General features: G+C 32.1%; 1 protein-coding gene across 10 annotated transcripts in view; it reads left to right on the top strand.

The window, feature by feature from the left end:
- The window catches only part of LRRIQ1 (leucine rich repeats and IQ motif containing 1), a 129,585-nt gene extending 108,040 nt beyond the window's left edge, over positions 1-21,545 (top strand). For 2 of the 10 annotated variants that reach the window (XM_066995578.1, XM_066995594.1), the window contains 3 exons: positions 1,428-1,488; positions 6,855-6,975; positions 20,223-21,538. In XM_066995578.1, coding sequence (XP_066851679.1) covers positions 1,428-1,488; positions 6,855-6,975; positions 20,223-20,362 — 322 coding nt within the window. In that variant the 3' untranslated portion in view covers positions 20,363-21,538. Of the gene's footprint in view, positions 1-1,427; positions 1,489-6,854; positions 6,976-10,873; positions 10,996-20,222 lie in introns of those variants that run through there. The other 8 variants (XM_066995577.1, XM_066995576.1, XM_066995599.1 and 5 more) reach the window with 7 other exon arrangements.
- Positions 21,546-22,716: the final 1,171 nt, after the last annotated feature.

The following is a 22,716-nucleotide window of genomic DNA, read 5'->3' as shown; positions in this document are numbered from 1 at the left end:
GGTCCCAAACACGGTACCTTTTAGAATTGTCTTAGTCATTGAATAGACACTTCTTCCACAGTGATAATGGTATGATAGACAGTGCAGAACTTTATGATAAAGTATAAACATAGGTTTACACAAGCAAGGTTTTTTTGTTGTAAATAGTATAAGAAAAAGTGCTTGTTCTTTATATATCTTGTAACTTTATTGGTATGTATTACAGTTTTATGTAATTACATCAACTGTAACATTACCTATATTGTTTGATTCAATTAAGGAAGTAAAACACCCACTTTTTAACTATATGCTATGTATTAATATTTTGTCTTCAAAACCTTCTTTTACATCGTCATGGTATATATACTTCAGTAAAATATAGTAAATATGCTCTCTATTTTATTTCGGTTATTAAACAGGTAAAATATCAATACAGTTAAAGAAAAAGGTAATTTTATTCCCTAAATGAATGTTAAAAGAGTGAGTATATGCTTCTCATATATTTGTCAATATAAGCTTGTCAATATAAGCTATTGATACCTTAGTGAAACCATTAATGGGCAGAATAGACACAGGCATATCTAGTAGGACTAAACAAGGGGCCAATAAGCAAGCAATGGATTTGCTATAAGCATTTTAACTTGACTTTCATTAAAAATGTATTTAATTCATAATGAAATGGACTACATATTCTCACGTTTTACATGGGAAAATATTCCACATTTCTAAACTATATCGATGACTGAAGGAAGTCTGTGCAGCAAATATTCTTCAGAAAATACGTCAGTCATGTTCCATAATAGTGAAACACTCCAAGAACTTGTTTAAGATATCTGTCATGACTTTTAATTTGAATGAAAACACTGGAGCAGAACATTTAATGATGTTTGAAAGTAAGAAGACACAGAAATTTGTAAAGGCATTTTTTTTAAAATGTTATTCAAATATTATTTTGTTACCTCTGTGGGTGTGTGCTATGCACTAATATTTGTACTGGCATTTTTAGGATTATGATACTATTTATGCATGTGGCAAAATTCCCACTGACCTACACTGGAACATCATTGGTAGACTATTTAGAACAGCTGATACATTTATGCAACTGAAAACAGACTATATAGTGTGACAACTGCTTTAGTCATAATTTATGTCGGTACATGCAAACAGTCATGTATTTTATTTATTGATATCTATGTTTTGAAATTAGTGTTTTATGATTGGAATAAACAATAGTAGTTGTTAATAATTTCTTAATTTTAATATTATGTACTATCAATTGTTACTCTGATACTTTAACATATGTTTTAACTATGGAATCATTTTAAATGGTGTCATTGCTGCTTAGCTACATCTGAGCAGGAATGTTTCCAGGATGAGATCCTCACAGGTATTTTAATGAACCCAATACAGTGATATTTATTGAAACTTGCATTTTACATTTTTCCCAGCTGTTCTTTTTTTCCTGAGTTGGATCCTGTGGCCCACAACAGTGGACAAGTACAACTTGTGGTAAGAACTTGTTTCCATGTGGAATTTTGCAGAATTCAGCTAAGCCTTGATAGTGTTTTCAAATGCATATTTGGTATAAAAACAACCAGGAGCTTTTTTTGATTGAGTATAATTCTTTAATGTTGTCTCTATTTGGCAATCAAGTCAACCATTGATGGAGATCAGAGGAAAAGGTTCAGGCACAAGAACCCATATGTGTACATAGGGTTCTGGTTTCATAATTTGATACTGTTTTTGTTTTTAAGATATCAAATATAACTGTGTTTTTTAAAGCTTCTAAATCAACCTTTAAAAATGTTTTAAAGCAATAAATATGGTTCAGCACCAATTACGTTATTGACTGAAAATGTATTTTTGTCAATCAGACAAGTTTAAATGTTGTTAAATTCTCTGTCACACACCTAAATCATTCTAATATGCCCACAGCGTCATCTACTAAAAGGAAGTTAGATTTCTATATTAATATAGTAACATTGTTAAAAATAGTGTAAAGTCATATTTATTTCTACAATTTCTTTACTATTTTTTTTTCATAAAATGGCCTCTAGTCTTCTTGTGATTCATTCTTTGCAGCATTAAAAGAAAAAAAAAAGTATTTTCTGAAGTGGGTAATTCTGTTGGCTGGCGGGAGGGGGAATACAAATGATTTAACAATCTGAAGATTTATTAGTTGAAAAGACTTAGTGTCAGAAATACCCAAAAGCTCCTTTGGTAGTGAGCAGTGGTATGACACCAATTTATAGTGTATTCCATATATGTATATATGTCCCATCTTATTGCCAAGTTAACAATATTCTCGTTCACATAAATATGTGGGGGTGAAAAAAAAAAAAAAACAAACTTAAAAACAATACAGAATTTAGCTTTATATGGAATATTAATTGTAATTTTAATTATGATAGAGCTGTACTTGATTCTAATGTGTTGGTTGCAAGTATCTATTTATTTACACATTCCTTGTGTCCATCTGTATCTGAGGAACAATGAAAAACTGAATTTTATTGTATTTATATAAATACAGTATTTTCATCTATTGATTTCAGTTTGTACCAAGTATGAGAACACAAGTCTTGTGTATTTATTTTATGTCTATTTATAAAGTATGGCAACATGCTTTGTTGGTGTGTTTGTTTATACTGCTGGTATTGAGCTGATGCTCATATTGAACTGCATTGAGCTACTTCCAAATTAATTCACATCAGGAACTGACAAGGTCTGTGTCTTCTATTCACAAACAAAATATAATATATATAAATATTATATATATATATATATAACAAATTTCCATAGTTCCATGATGTGACATGTGCCTCTAAGATTACGTACCTCATTCTGTACTTGGAGCAATCTTGGCCTTCTCCAGCACCTATATTCCTTGGTTTCACCAACTATGCAATATGTGTGTTTTGGAAATGCTTCTATAAACTCTTCTAAAATTCATGATTGAATAAATGCTCTTAAGAGTTAGACATTACTATTGCTATTTTCTTTGAGTCAGGTTTTGTCTAAGATTTTTCTTTGGTATGATGTCTGTGCAATTCTTAGAGTTTTTTTTTTGAATGTTTAGTGGCTGAAATCATGAACTGGGTGACTTATGATGGGGTTTAGATGCAGCAGAACTAATAGTTATTTATTAGATAAAGTCTAAAAAAGTAATTTCTGTGATTTGAACAAATCGTAATCTAGTAATGTTATCTAAATTACACATTATATAATTATCAACAAGCATATATGCACATAGGTAGATTGTATCCTGTTTACAGTAAGCAGTTCTGTCCACAAAATTCTACAGCAATCCCACAACAGTATTATGTGGTGTACCCGCATAACAAGTAATGTTATGGGATTGTTGCAGCCTGTGCCATGTTACACAGCTGTTACACATAAATGAAATACTGTGAAAAATGCAATAGGTCAAAAAATAGAAATAAGGGAATAAAATGTATCTCTAATGTAGAAAGCAGCTTTACATAGGCAATGAAATAATAATGTTGTTTATACACATGGATGGAGAATTATATTTTAAAAATTTATATATATTTTGTTAGCTTTTGAAGTTTGAAATGTGAAATCTGAACATAATCCTAATGCTTTTGCAAAGTAACTCAGTTAAAAGCTACAAAATCATGGCAATAATTAAGTTAACATTCAGCAGTAATCATTACCAAAAAGTAGGAAAAGTGCTGGTAATTTGAAAGAAAGATGAAAATATACATTCACCAAATCAAACACAGAGAGAGAGAGAGAGAGAGAGAGAGAGAGAGAGAGAGAGAGGGAGGGAGAGAGGGAGGGAAGGAGAGGGAGGGAGAGGCAGAGAGAGAATTAGAACAGGAAAACATTCCTGGTCATTTCCAGTCATTTATTCATATGTCATATGCTCATTTATGGAGTTTCCTGGTGTGTAATAGCATCCCTAACTTGTATGTGTTACATAAGCCTGGATTCTGAACATACTAGATTAATGTAGTTTTCTAACTGATATCTGTATGCATTCCAAGAATTTAAGACTTTGTTTTTAGCTGACACAAAATAGTATTTCTGTGTTTGCATATTAACAATAAAGTCATAGTAGTCTTAGTCCTTTTCATTGGAGAATGAACCCTATTTAGTAGCCTGCAGTAAATTTAAGATCTTGTTTTATTAATCTTGATAATTTTGCTTACTACTACGACATAAGTGGTAGTGGAAGGCATGCTGACTTACAATTTAAGCTGGGCACTTTAAATTAAATATGATTTTCCTGAATTACAAGTAGGATAGACTTCCCTCTTCATCTTTGTTGCATATTTACTTGAAGTTACCTACATAGTTAACTGATCAGCATCTCAAAATCATTTATATAACTTGAAATTAGCAGCATTTTTTTTTACCTCAGAAGATTACAGAATACCTTGATAATTTAATGTAGGAATAGGTGAATATTTGTATGCAGAACTGTATTCAGGACAAATATTCCTCCTGATAAAATTAATTTCCAACTAACGGGAAAAAAAAATGTAATAATACATCTAAGGGCAAAATATCCAAAAATTTAAATGTGATGAGCACTACAGACTGAAGTCCAATACTGTACTCTGAAAAAGTGTACCAGTATCTTAAATTTCTTCTAAATTTTGGCTCTAAGCTATAGAAATAAAAGGGAAGGTTTTAATTAGTTTCAGAGGGCATTTAATCAGGTTCTTTACAAACCTTAATTAATTAAGTTTGCTCCAGAGATTAATACAGCTTTAAAATTTACTTTGATTGTAATTGGCTGAAAACACTTGTCTTTATTTGAAAGAATATAACAAATATTTTATATGAGAGAGCCAGACAGCCGAATTAAAATCTAGCATATGACCCTGAATAATGTAGTCTATAAGGTGATGAAACCTCAGCTTCTATGATGGTAGAGTAGGTAGGTAGATAATAATTCCATGTAAAAGTAAGTTGCTTAAAATGCTGTGGCCTTGTGGGTCTTTGCAAACTGTGACATAACTTCTGCTATGCATTGAAACACTTTAGATGGAAATAAGAATGATCAATTCCATTGTTTTGAATCTCTCTGAGCATCACATTGATTGCATTATTTCAATTAAAGAGAAACTAAAAGTTTAAATTTAAAAATTTTAAACGTGCAAAGCTCGCAAGCCTAAGAGGATTGTATAAAAGTAAGACCAAAAATATGGAGAATTGTCAGGGTAAAACTATTATTCCCTTGAAAGTTTATTAATATTGCTATGGAAGAGCAAATAAAATTGATGTTAACAACAATAATGCATCCCACTACCTGTGCAAAGTGAAACTTTAAAATAATGGTCATTAAATATACAAAAGACAGACATCAGGAAGCAAGGAATAAACTTTCTGTGCTGACACAAGGGGTACACGGTCACTAAGGAAGAGCATAAAATCTCTGTATCTTTGGAGTTGTTGGTTTGAAAGTGGCATGAAGTTTTTAATGAATTTTACATTAAACAGTGCCTGGATAAAGACAAAGAAATGAAACAGGTCTCCATTTCATTTGAGTACTCTGTTAGACTGGACTACAAAGCTTGTCTACATTGGAGCAATGCTTCTCTTGGTACAGTGAGCTGGTTTGAACAGGAAGTCTGGAGATTGTCTCCTCCAGAATAGCCTACAACTTTACAGTCATGGCATTTTCCTGAGAAAAAGGGAGCTGCAGGCCTCAGCTGCTTGAGGAAGGAATTGAGACCCAGTCTTCCAAAGCCTGATGAAGCAGTTTAGCTACTAGTATATTGTGTAAAAGTTTTGTTGCATTGCCACCAGCATTTTCTTTTTCTTTCTGTCTGGTTTTGTTTGGTTTTTTGTTTGTTTAAGTTGAAAAAGTGGACTCTACTCAGACACCTAGGTTCTTACAGGATTTGTGGCTTTTCAGCCCAGATGGAGGAAGGTCTTAATCTGCATTCTGGACTCCACTTTTGGAGCGCCAGAGAATAGAAAACTTAAGTGTATCCCTATAGTCAGTACTTCAGCTGACTAGGTCTACACTGGGGATTTTGTAGATCGCTCTTCTCCAGTGTCTGATTTTTCCCAGTCGTTGCTGGTCCTCAATATCTAATCAATAGTATTGTTGGATGACTGCTTTAGACATTGAATAGCTTTTAATTTCAAGGAAAGAGAGTTCTTGTTGTGTAAATATGTAGTAATTGCTAGAAAAAAAAAAAAGTGACGCTCGACAATTTACAGTGTGTGATATCTTCCAGGTCAATATTTTTAACCGTTACCCTACATGGTGCCAAAACAAGGACCTCTGGCTAAGCTAAAAGATGATTTTCATTTCTATTTTGCCATATTGAGGTGCAGGTAACATGCCTCATGCCAAAATGTAGAAGTTCATAATTAATAAAATACTCTTACCTAAAGTATAATTTAAATGCTAACTGATGGATATGGTTAAGTAGCAAAAAACTAAAAGATTAAATTACCTACTGGGTCTTTGATTGATTGAAGTGATACATGTCCTGGATAAAACATAAATATTGCAGAAAATAATCCAATATGACATCTCTGACATTCAGCTATAACTTAAATTATAGACTGGTCAGTAAATGATCTTAAGCTGTTTAAGGTTTCATCAGCCATCTGCAAGATTGATTTTCTTCAAAATTACTGTACTAAAATGTTTTCTTTTGTTGCTGCACTGACTCAGATCACAAACCACAATTTTAAGATCGGCTCCTATTTACAAAAATGCTTTGACATAGTGCATTTGTTCAGCCTAGGCAACAATAAAGGATTGTGGTATCATTTTGAAGAAGGTTGTTTGACAGGCCCTGTTTGTTTATTTGGGGTAATGTGAGCTGCATTCAGAAAATGTTACATTTTGTTTCATGATTGTGTACATTCTCTCCCACTGCTTCCAGGCAAGCCCTGTAAGCAGAGAAGACACGGATTTAGATCTTGTTTCCATGGCCAGTGGAAGTGCTTTGACTAAGAGCAGAGAAAAAAATAAGCAGCCACACAGACACTCAGCAAGATCTTCAAGTAAGTTATGGGCTTTTTCAATAACAGTTTTAAAGGTCACTTTAAAATACTTTGGTGGAACTAAGCATGCTTGGAATCCCTAATAACACATGCTAATTATTCTTCTGTTTCTTACCTGAAACCTTTTCATGTTTTCTACGGTTCTGTTTGAAAAATGCATCATTAATATCAATGGACTTTCCTCTTGCAATTTTAACCCACAGGCAGTGTGACATATACTAGGTCTTCTGATGCCCAAGTTCATAAAATGTTTTTTCTTTATATTACAAAACAGAATATTTTATGCTAAAAATATTATTGTTTTATGTTCTCCTTCATTTTTTTCCCAAAATAGGTTTGGAAAATACAACTTCTGTTAACTAAATACCATAACACATATCTTAATCAAGCTATAGATTTCTGTCACGTTAGTTACCAATAATGCTGTAGTATATGCATCCTACAGAACTTACTGTAGCTCAGTGGCAGAGGATCCCTATATTTTTATCATTCTTTAATATCATACAAATTAAAAGAAGAACATGTATTTGAAAAAATAGAATAATGCTTGAAAGTCATAAAATGATACCATTTTCAGATTCATGTTTTATTTTGCATAATGTAGCTGAAGAAAACGTTAGCATATTTCTAATACAATGTACTATATTTTGTCATTTGTGTACAAAGTGACTTATCCAAATAAATGAAATTCAAAGGCCCCAAATTTTCATTATAGAAAATATAAGCAGTATCAAATAACTTTGGGAAAATTATTAGAATTCATAAAACCATTTAAGCAATGCAGTTTCTTGAAATGTTTTGTGTCAAAGTAGAAATCAGGCTATTTCATAAATTATATGTAATTGCTGATTTTTTTTTTAATTCTCTTTTTATAAATGTTAACTTTTCACTTTCAAGGAAAATTAAATTAAAATTCAAGGAAAACAAAATATTTGTGATCTCTTGTTTTATGATGTATTTTTTAAGGCTTTGAATTAAAAATTTATTTACATTCTATTAGTCTACCACAGACAAAAATAACAGTGAGTACAATTTGTCCATGCTTATGCACTAGATTTACATTCCTAAAATTATATTAGATAAAATTTAGCATCCTAGTCTCAGTTAAGTGAAGCCATCAAGAAAGAATAAAATTCTTTGTCTGCCTGCCATCTTAGAAAAACTTGAATTGCATACTGAATTTTCCAGTTTCTCTCCATTGGCTACTAATGAAGCCCCACCATTTGAATTAGATGAGATTGCCGACTACTAAGATCCTGAATTTAGTAGCTGAGCTGCAAATGTCAATGGCAAAATTATCATTCTATTCATATGTTCAGAATAGAATGTATGCATATCTGGAATAATTGAGTTAAGTAGTATACACCACTTTCATATTAATGTATAACTGCTGTCTAGATTGTAACCTACACTATCCTGCCATCCAGAAAAATAAATAAGAATCAGCTCTTTCTCTGAAGAGAGAACTGTTATGCAGAACTTGCCTTAGGAGCTTTAGTACAGTAAACAAAAAAGTGCCATTGTATTATGCCTTCAAAAAGAAGAGACTAGGAAAGAAGCAGGGAAGAACAATCCAACTGTCAGAGTCATAAGTGTGAGAGACAGACAGTCTACCGTGTCCGGTAATATATGTATTTTCACAAAAGACTTACCTATATAAGCACAATTGCATGTTCATTCTCCTTTCTGTAGTTGAGGAACTAAGGAAAAAAGGGCGCAGGATTTATGTTTTTCTATGTATGTATGTATTATTATTTGTCTATATATTTTTTTTCATTGTAGATCTGAGAAGGCTAAACAGTGATGATACATTAAACTGAAATGCATATTACTTATAAAACCAGACATTACTGTTATCTTTCTACAATTTATATGAAGTAAATAAACACATTATATTAGTTCAGTTTGCCGAAGACTGTTGCTCTTCAATAATTTGCAATAAATTATTAGCTCAATGGGGACCTTAATCTGAAAACATTAAATGTTTGCCTCTTTTTTTATATGAAAAATGTATTCATTATATAATACTTTCCTGCTGTATTCCCTCTTGGTTTTGCATTCTGAAATATTTAATGAAGAAGCCTGGAAAGTGTTTTAGTGATTCAGTAGGTGTATTCATTTTGAATTAACAATGAATTGGTATTACTGAAGAGATTAGAAAAGGGACTGTGACCTTGGAGGTGTTTCCATTTTAACTAATTATTAAATCAAGTCCTTATACCATTTTTTCAGGAGAATTTGACCTCAATGATCTGACAAGATTTAATCAACAAAACATAGCTACACTACCACTTTACATCCTAATTATTGGTAGGAAGTCTTCAGCAAACTGTGCTGTACAGCTGAGAGATGTTACTAAATATAAGAGATGTTAGGGGTATCATATATGTTTCTTACATATAATTTGTAATTCAGTAATTGCATCAGTAAATCATTGAGATCCTCCAGATTGAAAAAGCAGGTCTAAAAATACTGAATAAATTATTTTAGGTACATTTACTGAAAAAAAAATCAAATATGCGTGATACTGAAAAAAATGCATTTCATATATTTCTGGGTCATGACTGTAGATGAATGATCATGTTTTTGTAAAGACAAAACATGTAATGCTTCAGTGCTTTAATTCAGAGGGGTTTTTAGAAAGGCTAAGTCAACATTTTCAGAAGTATTTTGGGGAACTGCCAATTTTCAATGTACTTTTTGTAGGCCTTATTTGCCGAGGATAGGTTCTTAGCATTTCTGAAGTTAAGGCTAAAGAATTTAAAGATTGTTATCACCAGAAATTACTAGGTGTTTCTGAAAAAAATGGATGGAATGAATTAATCCCAAACTAACTTAATTCTGTTCCTTGACACAAAAATGAATTTAATAATAAAGGAAATGCTGTGGACCTAGTACATCTCAGGTAAAGGAAAACATTTCTGTATAGCACTTAGGATATTTGATGTGCTTCTGTGTTATATATTCAAAGGGAAAATTGACTGATATGGCTTAAATTATAATAACAAACAAAAAAAAAAAAACAATAATCAAAATGTAAGTAAAAGATATAACCTCAAGAAAGAATAAAAAGTGCTCGGTCAGACTAGCTATCAGTCCAATTTAGGACCTTGCCTGGACTGACGGCCAGTACATTATGTCTCAAACATACCACCTTATATTCCTTCCAAAAATCATAGTTATTTCTTTCTGCTCTCTGGTTATTTTTTTTCTATTTCTTGATTTTTGGGGGCTTTTATTTTTATTTTTTCATTTTTTGTCCATTCTTGTCAAACTGCTAAGGTCTTGATCTTTCTGATACTTTGTGCCAATGAGTTGCAAAAGGAAGCATGTTTAAAAGACCTTTTGCTGATTGTATTTTCTGCCTTTAATTTTTTTACGTTAACTCACCTTGCTTTTGTAAAAAAGGGCAGAGAAGAAAGATATTTTTCCCTGATGTGTACCTTCTCTGTAACACATACCCCTGGTCTGTGATGTGGTTAGTGCCTTACAGAGTTTTATTAACATTTTTATTAACTCTGTGAATACTGGTGTGAATTACTGGTTATAAAATTTGTTAATGAATACTTTCCTGAACACTAATAGTGTAGTTAACACTAAGGTACAAGGTGGACATTGAATTTTTTTGCAAGAATTAGAAATTGAGTAATTATTTTTTGATAACAAGCTAGATGGTATTTTTTTATACTAATCCAGAGTTTGTGAGTAGGTTATGACAATCATAAACTCCATTCTATCATCCCAGACTGATTACATACAATCAATGTTGTACATTGAGATGAGATGTAAAACTACATTGTCTACCTATCATCAGCATTTTGTGTTTTTCTATACTCTACAAATCTTAAATTTTATTTTCATTTACTTTCTTGTTATGTGACCTGCAATCTTTTGACAGGACTTCCCAGAAGCACCAGAATTTGAAAGCAGAATGTAACGGGAGCTGGACCTCTCACTGTTACTTAAAATGCTACCTGTTATTCTTAATTCGTTTCTTCCCTGAATCTTAGTCTTTCAGAGAGTCTCTGATTTCTGTAAAATATTTTTTTTTTGGGGAAACAAAATTAAAAAACGAACCAAACAAACAAAAAAGCTTGGAGCTCAACCTTGTAATTCCTTAATCACCCCTAGTTCTAAATATGACCTTTAATTGCTATCTCCACTGCGAGACATGTATCGGTTTCATTTCTCAGATAAATTCCAACTCTGCCATTCTCATACTCTGTGAAATTAAATTAATGAAGTTTAATAAAGCTGTTCTTACAGTGGAAAGACTTCCAACTCAGTAGGAAAAAACAATCAACCAACCAACCCCCCCCCCCAAAAAAAAAAAACAACACATAAAAACATCCCTTAACTTTGTTCACTTTTTTCACTTTCTTTATTACACCTTTCAATTCTTATTCTTCTTCTTGACAGAATCCCACCTTTTTTTTTTTTATTGCCTCCCTTTCTTTCGATAAATCTGAATCCCTAAGAAAATTTTCAGCTTTGTTTTAAGGAGCGTGATACATCTTTACTTAAAAAATTCCTGCTTTCCTGCTCCTTTCCCCTTACCATTATAATTGTCTATATATTCCAGTTCCATAACCGCTGTCTTTCATTTAGGATTTGTAAACTCTGTGTGTGCAGTAAACATTTCATTTTTAAGATCTCTCTTCATGCTTTACTCTCATTTATGTTTTACTGAGAAACTTCAGCTGGTATTTTTCCTTCCCTCCTTCCCTCCTTCCTCCCTCCCTCCTTCCCTCCTTCCTCCCTCCCTCCTTCCCTCCTCCCTCCCTCCCTCCCTCCCTCCCTCCCTTCCTTCCTTCCTTCCTTTCCCTCTTTTCTTTCTTTTTTCTCATACATTCTCCATTAGAAGTTTGCCATGTTACAGAAACTGAGTAAGAAAAATTTTAGAAACATATGATCAAATATGGAAGTACTTATTTAGTAGTCCTTTCAGTTTCTTGCTGGTTACCTGCTTAGTAGAATTTCTAGAAGATAACAGTAAAATTTATGCTTTCTCCTTAGAAACATTTAGACATGCTGTAAGTGTATATGGGATATTTACAGTACTGATTACTTGTCCTTAGTAACATGATGAACCCAATTTACTTGAAAAAATCACAACTGCTATCACTATATTAGGAATAAAGCTATCTCTTCTGTAAGCCACATCTGGTAGTATGACCACATGAATGTTAAGACATGCATTTTGTCCAGTAAAAGATTATGGGATAATTCCATACTATGAATATTTTTGTTCTCAGGAAATGAATATATAGAATGGATGAAAAAGGGTTCCACAGTTCTGAAGTAGTTAAAATTTACCAGGTTTTGAAACCTACTAGAGAATTGTGATTATTGCTGTGAACATCATTTCAACATAATATTTTTTCCACTGAGATTCCTCTGTACATCTCACCAGAATACAAAATATGCCTCAGAAAAGAGCTGATATTCCACCTCACTTTTTTGCATAACATATATTTATATGGTCAGAGGAAAACAGTTAGAAATGGATTAAGCCTATGTTGTATGCTGAAAAAAATGCAAAATAACCTCAGTCTGGAAACTCTTAGCCACATTAGGGTAGAATGGCGCTTAGGCAAGAAGCTGTGAAAAGGAAGTGAATTAAAAAAAAAAAAGAATAAATCCATACAATATTCTTCATTATATTTTAAGCACCTTTTAGTATACTGAACTTTACTTGATGTCCTATATGCAAAAGTACACAGCACAAGGGAACTTGTTCATGCATAGACAGATATAAAAAAAATACTTTTTTGTGGGTACAGTAAGTGAATGGTCCTGATAGTGTATATTTATCCACATGAGAGTAAATATTTAACAGCAGATTCAAGAATTTTGGCTTGGATTTTTTTTTTTGCTGGTTCTGTAAGCAGCCTGTTAGTTGATATTAGGAATGTCATTTTGACTTTCCATAGATCAGTTCTTTTAGCTGCTAAAATGACAACTGAGATATGTACTATACTGTAAAGTTTATATACCCACTGTTGAAAGGATCATTATATTTAACTGTTAGGAAAGGCAAAGGGACTCCTCCTCATTTGTGAACTGTGTAGACTATTTGGAAGCTGCATGTCAACAAAGGAGTAATGTTACAGATGTCTATACACAGGTACAACCATGCAAACCACACATTAGTTAAAATAGACTGATTAAATCAAGGGATGTGTCAAATGAGGAATTGATTGATTCACAAAAGAAAGTTAATTAGTGACAGTGTATGTCTAACTATCATTCTTTGAGAGTTTCTTAAATTCAGTTACTGATTTTTTTTTCCTAACTGGGAAGATGTTTGATTAAGTAATACAGAAGTGCAGTACTCCTTCTAGAAAAGTTATTAAAAATAGAACAAGCAGTTTACAATGATAAAACCAGGAAAATAAAGAAACAAACGAAACCAATAAAAAGACATGTGCTGAATGTGCAAGTAAAGTGAATCAGCATAAGTGTCACCATTCATTTTCAGAGAGCTATTTATTATTATCTGTTTGAGAAGAAGGCTTCTCTCAAAAATGGACAGAATGATCATGAAGTCTATGACCATGAAGGTAAAATGAATTTCTAAGGTGAAGTCCTGTCTTAATCAAACCCAGTAAGCCAGACTAGTAAACCAGATTTCACTATGATACATGTATCTAATACACAAAGGAAAAAAAAAAAAAAAACTTCATTTTTTCCTGCATTTCCTCTATCCACAGAAAAAACATCCAAGTGTTTCCCTGTTCTTGCAGTATGCCATCGTCATAACTTAATAACCCTCTGCCTTTCTCTCACTTTCCTTCCTGCTTTTTCTCTTCTTTACTGCTCCTGTAGCTAGACTCTGTCTCTAGAGCAAGCAGGCGCTTAAGTTCCCTGACCTAGCATGACTTTCAACATTGTTTTTAGGAATAGACATGCTCCCTGTAACATCATGATAAAGCATGTTTCCATGTTGCCTGATGTTTTAAGGAACATAACCAAAATCACCTCTAATCATGTAGAAACAATTTGTATATACTTGATCAAATTTGGACAGATCCAAAAAACAAAGCTCTGTCGCTTGGCAAATTTAAAGTCATTTCTGCAATGGGCAACATAAATATCTCATGAATTTTTTTCTTAGAACAGACAGACTTCTGAAAACTTCAGCCAAAGCCAATAAGTCAGCCTGTAAAATTTCATCCTAAATGGACAAAATTTGGGAAATAGATAAGAAGCTGGAATACAAAGGAAATATTGGTCTTTAATAACCAGTGGTGCTAAAGTCCTGTTTATAGTTAGGAAAATGTTCTATTTTACAGGAACATCTTTGGAGCATTATGTTTTTTATGTTATTTTATCTCTATGTGTAGAAAGGTGATTAATAAATGTTTATAATTTATGTCATTATTCTTGTAAGTGTTTATCTGTATGAATTCCTTTATGTGTCTGAGTTTCATGTTAAGAGTTGAAGAGCTGAGATTAATCAAATATGTAATTGCTGGTATGATCTGGTTAGAATAGCATCAGTGTTTGATAAACAATTTAAATTCATTGTTTCTATAAAATATTAAGATTAGTCTCTAGTCCTACAAACTTGAAGACAGGGAGATTTACAAACAAAATTAATCGTTTGCTTACCCCCTCCCCCCCACCCCCCAAAAATAATGTTTTAGTTTCAGATCTCTATAGGGAAAGGAGATCTATCTTTACATATAAGATGCTCCTGAGGCTTCTCAATACTATTCAAATATGCGTGTTAAATATAGAAACATAATGTAAATTTAAAATACAATATTTTGTTTGTTTGTTTTAATGTAAGCAATGCAACTCAAAAAAAAAAAAAAGAGAACAAAATTTGTGATCTGACTTCAGTATAGCCATAAATACCATAAATAACAATATTAAAAAGTAACTCTTCTGAGACTGTCGCATTCACCTTTTCATAGACCTGCTGAACCTAGCTTCTTTCCAGAGCTTAAATTGATGTAAACGCTTTGCTGCTAAGGATTCGTTCTGGTCACTTTCATTAAAATGTTGATTTTTTTTTTCCCATGCCTTCTTATGCTGTATTTGCTCTTAAGTAATACAATATGGTAAAGACTTTGAAATAAATTCTCTCTCCAGACACACAATGTTAGGTGGATCGATAAATGCCCTATGACGTCTACTATGCATCATAAAATTTTTATCATAACCTGTTTAACCAAGCTTTTTTTCTTGGACACCAAGAATTTTATTCAAAGCATTTTACATATTGCATTACTTATCAAAACAGAGGATATGTAAACCTTGACATTTGTTAAAAGACCCAGGCTTTAACCAAAAAAGACCAGAACAAATCAGTAGCAGAAAACAGATTAAACAACAGAGAAGTAACTGCTTAGAAATAGAAGCTTGTTAACCAAACCCAAGACAAGCTTTCAGCACGTAGTCTTTGTATTTGATATGTACAGATATATATTTGACATATACAGACACCTGAATATATTTCAGAATATACTCGAGCTTCATATAGTCAAAAGTTACAATTAAATGAAAGTACAGCAAATTACTATTACAACCTGAAACCTTTGGAAGATAGGAGAAATTCAATTGTTTTTCTTGGCTACCAATTTGTTCCCATATGAGGGGGTATTAGAATAACTATATATCATGTTAAATTATACTTAATACCATGTTCTAGTTCATTCTAGTACCCATAAATGGTAAAAATGTTGTTGTTGTTACTGTTGTTATTATTATTTATTGTTACGGTTGCAAAATTATCAGTACATTATAGAATAAAAACAATGTATTACTTCTAATTTCTATTTAGTAAAGATACTTACATATGGGCTTGAAAAAGTATGAATCTTTTTGTTATTGTCTTTTGCTTAGTCCCATTACATTTATGGAATATAACATTAAAAAAAATATATATATTATGTGCATACTTACAGCTATTCATAAATCACAAATATACATGTGCATACCTGTATATGTATGTATGCTTACTAAATGAAAGATATGCCTTATAGATTTCTTTATAACAAACTAAGACTAAATTTCACGTTTTATTTTTCCAATCAAGTTCTGATAATATTAATTTTATTTGTTCATATATACTTATACCCAAAACACTCATTTGCAAGACACACATTGTAATTTAGGGAAGAAATAAGGTATTGCAAATCTAGGCTTCCTGTGAAAGCCATTTATCTATATTACTATTACTAATGCTGTAACAGAGAACTATAAGGATCTCTAAAAAAAATAAAATAAAAAATAAAAAATAAAGTATTGGATTGTAAAGTAAGACTTCCAAATTAACTACACTCTGAAGAACATGTAAAGTATCTCACAGTTTTTAAACATTTTAATAATTCATGAATATCTGACCTTGCAGCATTTTAGATACTTATGGTAGAACATGCAAAATGTTTGTATTTGCAAGCCATCATTGTTTTTAGTGAACTCTTGTTTTATTCTTCTGTTCATTGAATCAAGTATTTTCCCCACTTTTTATTATTTTCTCACATTTTCTTAAAATAAAGAATATGACTTAAAAATAAGCATAGAAATTTAATGGCACGTGTATGATAAATCAGTTAAGTCCTATATTTGCAATGCATTCCATTTGTATATTTTCATTTTCCTTTCTGGTTATTCCATTAAGCTCTAGGAGAAAGATGCAATAAAAAGATGTCTTATATTTGACTTACGCCTTCATCATAAATGAGCTGTTTCTTTGCCTTACAACACTCAGTGATAATTAACATCTAAGCAACTAGTAGTTCTGTAAATATAATGTCTGAGAATTAGGTATAACATGAATAGGAGTAAGCAAACCTCATTATGCTTCTATGCCAGTCTGGCACATAACTATTTGAGAATTCTTCTGAAGGGAATAGGCTGTTTTGTCTCAGTGGAAGCTTTTCATCACTCCAGTTAGACCAATAACTAGATTAGCAATGCTGATAATAATACCCATCTCTCAGTTCAATTGAGTTGATATCAGAAGTACATTCTCAAAAGAGCAAGCATGTTTATATCCACTTCAAAGACATGAAGGTGGGACATACAAAGGGAGTGAACAGCTGAAGGAACTGGAATTGTTTAGTCTGGAGCAAAGGAGGCTGAGGGGAAATCTCACCGTTCTCTTTAACTACCTGAAAGGAGCTTGTAATGAGGAAGGTGTCAATCTTCTCAGTGTAGGACTCAAGGCAATGGCCTCAAGTTGTGCCAGGTGATGTTTAGACTTGATATCAGGAAGCATTTCTTCATGGGAAGGGTGGTTAGACAAGCTGCCCAGGGAATTACCACCCCTGGAGGTATTTAAGAGATGTGTGGATGTGTCACTTAGGGACATGGTTTAGTGGTGTACCTGTAGTGTTAGGTGAATGGTTGGACTTGAAGGTCTTTTCCAACCTAAATGATTCTATACTTTGCAGTGTGCACACTTCACAAGCCTAACTTGATGATATTTTCATTCTAAATTTGTTGTTCATTCCCTGCAATGATTTCATTTTATTCCTCTGAAAATGCTAAGAATTCTATGAATGATGGGAAGGAAGGATATAGAGTAGCCTATGCTTTGATTAACTTTCTCTAGATCAATACTGTAGGTAAAGCTTAAAGCAGACAGTAGAAAGTCTAACCAACACTATAGGCTGCATAGAGAAAAAGAGTGCCGTGACCACCAGACTTTGGGCTATCCTCTGATTTGTTAAACCCAGATTCAAGGGAGCAGTGATTATCTGGAATTTTGCAAAAATACCTTCAGGCTGCGGAAATTGTCCTGCCCTGCTACTGAGACCACAGGGTCTAGAAATTCTGAGCTATGATTCTCACATAGAAGGTTCTTTTGTCAGACAGATTATATACACTCAAAATTAATAAATTGTTACATTTTACTTACAAAATATTTGACTATGCTACCCTCTAAGCAATGTATAAATCGGTTAAAATTAAAAATAAAAAATAAATACGTGAACTATTGACCGTGAAGTTTAGACAAGTACAATTCATGCTATGACAGATACTGCCATCATTCTGCCAAAATAAAATGGTGTATTACTAATTTGTAAAGACTTCTCACAAGTATCTTATGGCAAATTACAGCAAGTCTTCAGGGATTTTATTATGGTATAATATACCTTTCATAGCAATGGAAGGACAATATATCCCTTGCAATGAATTGCGTATAGTTTTAAGGGGAAAGCCAGAAAACTATATTTATAGATTTCTGAAATCCATCATGAAAATAATATTTATCAGTACAGATAAGTTCATAAACAAGTGTGGTTGTTAGTCCAGGAATAATCCAGGTTAGGCAATTAGGATGTGTTTGACTTTCTTTTTTCTGTTTTCATTGGGCTCTGTCACTTTTAAACTAATTTTCAAATTTATTATTGTTGGTTTTGTTCTGACATTTGTCTTTTTTCAAAATAATTCAATAATAATTCAAAAGGTAATTCAAATATTTCTTTCATCAAAATACAGAAATAACTGCTATCTCTAATATACCTTTATCATTGATATAATCTTGAAGATGAATGTATTAAAGAGTCAGTCTCAAGCATACACTAGCCCAAAATATTTTTCCAGTCTAAACATGTAATAGATACTTCTTTTTTCTTTCTTTCTTTCTTTCCTTTCCTTTTTTTTTTTTTTTTTTTAAACAGATGTCATATTCCACAGTATTAAATCCTTTTATGGTTTAACATTTCCAAATTCAGAAAAAAAAAATCTTTAATGAAGGGACACAATTTCTTTTTTTAATATTATCACCATATTAGATTTATTTTCAAGTTTCTTTAATCAATTAACTAATTTGAAGGTCTCAGCTTTCAATGAATATATTATAGTTCCCAGTCAAAAGAATTAATAGAATGTTTACTGCTTAGTTAAATAACTTTATTCTTTGCTCTTTAACAAAAACCTTTCTGTACTAGACATCTTCTACCATTTGAGGTGTCAGATAAAAGGATCTAAAAACTGGGGATCCTGTAAAGGCAAGACAGTAGCATTTTAGACCTTTATCAAGTAGACCTAGAGTAAATTATATGTCTCAAAAAAATAAAAATAAAAAAAAAAAATCAATTGACTACATCCATAGAGCCATAAGTAAACAGACAGGTATCACATTAAAGCTACTAGAAAACTCTTGACAAGAAAAAGAGAGAACTATTTATAAGATGCATTTGCAATAATTAAAAAGTTCATAAAAAGGGAACACTAAGCTGGTAAAAGCTCCTGACATTTAGATCTAGCTGACTATAGAAAAGTATCCGCAAGAAAACAAAAAAGTTCTGTTTGAAAATGTATCACTATTGTTGCCTATATTTCTAAATAAACATGTTCAATTATATAATTTAAGCATTTTTTTTATTATTATTTTTTGGGGATGGCTATTTATTATGAGAAATTTAGTTTTGCTGTTTCAAAGTAACAAGAAGTTGAAATATCAAAGATGTTTACTAAAGATATATAATCGGTAATCTTTTCCATTGATAGGTGGCAAAAAAGATGTTTGTAAATTTTGTATTTGATAATCCATCACAGTAATTATATATATATATAACTGCTATACTGTGAACATCATATCATCCTCTTGGCAAGTTTAATTTGTTTTCCTCGGACACTTAGCATGCTAATAGGTGTCTAAGAAAGACATTTCCATCTGTAAAATGTTTTGTATAAAGTAAATATAATAATTTGAATCAACTCTAATAGTTGTTCAGTTTATTAAATTAGTATATAGCCAATATATAGCCAGTATATACTGGCTAAATTATTCAATTGTCTATATATATGACAATTATTTTTATTTAGTACATTTCTGTGTGTGCTTAAACTTGCTTTGGCATCATTTAGCTATCTCAAAGTCCAAGTATTCGTGGGCTTTGAAAGAAGAAATACTTTCATTTGGTCTAAAAACAATAACTTGTTAAATTGATATATCTTCTGAACTAGACCTACGTCAGTTTGGAGGATGCTAATTTATCTGTGTAAAATATACTCAAAATACACACATAGTGGCCCTAATAAAAATAGGGTAATTTTGTGTAGTAATTTTACTGTTTATTTTCATGAAGGCTTTTTTTTTCCATAAATTACTGCTTTTTGAAAATACTTTAATAACTTTTAAAACAGGGAGGAATACAGAGTTAGAAAAGGTGTTTGCTATCAATTTAGACATAGCAATATATTTTGTCATATTAAAAGGAACATGAAGCAGTAAAATTTAGTGTTTGCTGTTGTTTAATTTCATATATGTGTTTGTTGCTTAGAAAAGAATGTATCTACACTGGAAAAATCACATCTGGGTCCATCTTGTAGAGAACGGATATCATTTCGAGACCATCCAGTGCAGCTCAGTGGAGGATGGGGAACAGGAAAAAAGAGGCAAAAGGTTAAAAATGTTAGTTGAATATAGGAGATTGTTTGACTAGTTGATTTAATCAAATTTTTGGTTTCCAAAGCATGTGGAGAACTGTTTCTTTTTAAGCCTGTGAATATATATATATATATTTTCTTTTTTTTTTGGTTTATTATCAGTATAAGTAGTTTCAGTTAACTAAATGTGACATTTTATTATACATAGTTATAGTGGTTTTGTTTTGTTTTGTTTTGTTTTTGGTCAAATTACTTTATACCTGTCAGTACATTGTCATACTTTGTGTTTTCAATTGCTTATATGTTTGTGTGGTTTAGAACACAGAATCAATTAACTCTATAAGAATTGTTGTACAGTGAGCAAGTTTAGGCTTGTTTATAAGAAGTGGTTGAGATGTGCAAATGTAGTTAGTAATAGTTCATGTTCATATGATGTATGCTGTATATCAAATCTATAAATACTCCTTTTTCACAAATAAAATACATGCTTATAAACTGTATTATGGACTATGACATCCAATAATGTCATTCTTAAAGAAGTCAGTTTAGAATATTTTACTGAAGCAGCAAAAATTCACAGCAGGCTGGAAACGTACAAATGGTGGGGATGCAGATTTATTTTTTTTTAAACAATGTGAGAAATCCTCTTGAACTTTCACCCTAAATTATTGTAATAATATGATAAAGCAACCTGTTAAACTTTTATACTTTCATATATTTATAACCTTTTCCTAGATGGTTAAAGAAAAATAAATTTACTAAGATCTTATTTGTGCTGGGGTAGTATAACCCTACATCTACAAGACACTGTTAACTCAACTCTATTTGTTCATGTAGCTAGGGTCCTTCAGACCCATGTGTAGAAGTTTTGTGGTACAAAGAGATCTAGAGAAAGAAACAAAATAAATTATTTAGTTTATATAATAAACTATTGATACTACTTTGAGGTAGAAAACTTGAGGTGGATATCTATCTCATTACTTCTAGTGAATTCTTTGCCCATTGGTATACACAACAGAAAAGTTTTTTTTTAATTTAATTCTATTTATTTATTTTTTATTTCAAAGCCTAACATTTTATTGTTTTCCACTTTGAGTGCTGAAGTTGCTAACTGGATCTAGAGAAGTCTGTCTTTGGATTTCCTCATCTGTTTTTGTCCAATATTCTGAAGCCTCAATTCCTTACAGACTGAGAGAGAGTTGGGAAGGATAATTTGGCTTGAAAATTCAGTCATTACAGAAGATAGATTCTTATGTTGTGTCTTCAAAACGTACTTAAATTTCATGATACTATTTTGTGAGGTGCATTTATGTGCTAACATACATATGACTGTTGTTTCAAATAAATTATCTCAGTTTTTGTGAATATTCACATCCATTTTCACATTCAAGGACAGCTGATACCATGCAAAACCTCCAGCATTGCAGTCAGTATCATTCAATAACTTTGCTCATTCTTATCATAGTCATAGACTCATTGAATATATTGAGTTGGAAGAGACCCACAAGGATCATTGAGTCCAACTCATCATGACTCCACACAGGACAACCTAAGAATTGAAACATATTTCTGAGAGTGTTATCCAAACACTTCTTGAACTCTGTCAGGCCCAGTGCCATGACCACTTCCCTGGGGAGCCTGTTCCAGTACCTGACCATCTTCTTCGTAAAGAACTTTTTCCTGATATCCAATGTGAACATCTGCATCTTTAAACCATTCCTTTTGATCCTTGTCACCGGTGAGCACAGAAAAGAACGTGAGCACCTCCTTCCCCGCTTCCCTTCATGAGGAAGTTGTAGACTATAATGAGGTCACCCCTCGGTCTCCTCTAAGCTGAATAAACTAATTATTCTTACCGACTCCTCATAAGTCATACCCCTTGGTCCTTTTGTTGCCCTTCTTTGGACACATCCTTCTTATATCCTATTAATGTGCTGCTTTTTTTTTTTTTTTTTTTTTTTTTTGTGAAAAGCCAGTGCAGCCTATTTCAGAGAAGATTTCATTCACTTTTAGAGGAATGATGATCAGTACAGTTCCTTGTCCTGACTGTGGAAACGCTGTTGTCTTCAGCAGAGTATAAAATGTCATTAGATGGTTCTACAGTCTAGTTAGTTTCCCAGTATGTAGCAAGTGTACTGCATACTTTCAGTATTCTACATTTCTAAATCTGTTGTATAATACCTTTTAAAAACCACCCCCAAAGACTGCAGCTTTTGTCATTTCAATTGTATCGTTAAGGATATTAGTTTTGAAAGAAAGCTTTTAGTTCAAAATGTTTGCCATTGTATGTGGCAGTGTGGTCAGTAAATAGATCCATCACTATTACGGGTACTAAGTGGAGATCAAAATGCAAAATCAAGCAGTTTACAATTCAACAGTTCAATTGCA

The sequence above is a fragment of the Anser cygnoides genome, chromosome 1 (assembly GCF_040182565.1).
Source record: "Anser cygnoides isolate HZ-2024a breed goose chromosome 1, Taihu_goose_T2T_genome, whole genome shotgun sequence".
NCBI classification, from domain to species: domain Eukaryota; kingdom Metazoa; phylum Chordata; class Aves; order Anseriformes; family Anatidae; genus Anser; species Anser cygnoides.
The sequence above is the reverse complement of the archived record's forward strand: the minus strand, read 5'-3'. Positions and strand labels throughout refer to the sequence as shown.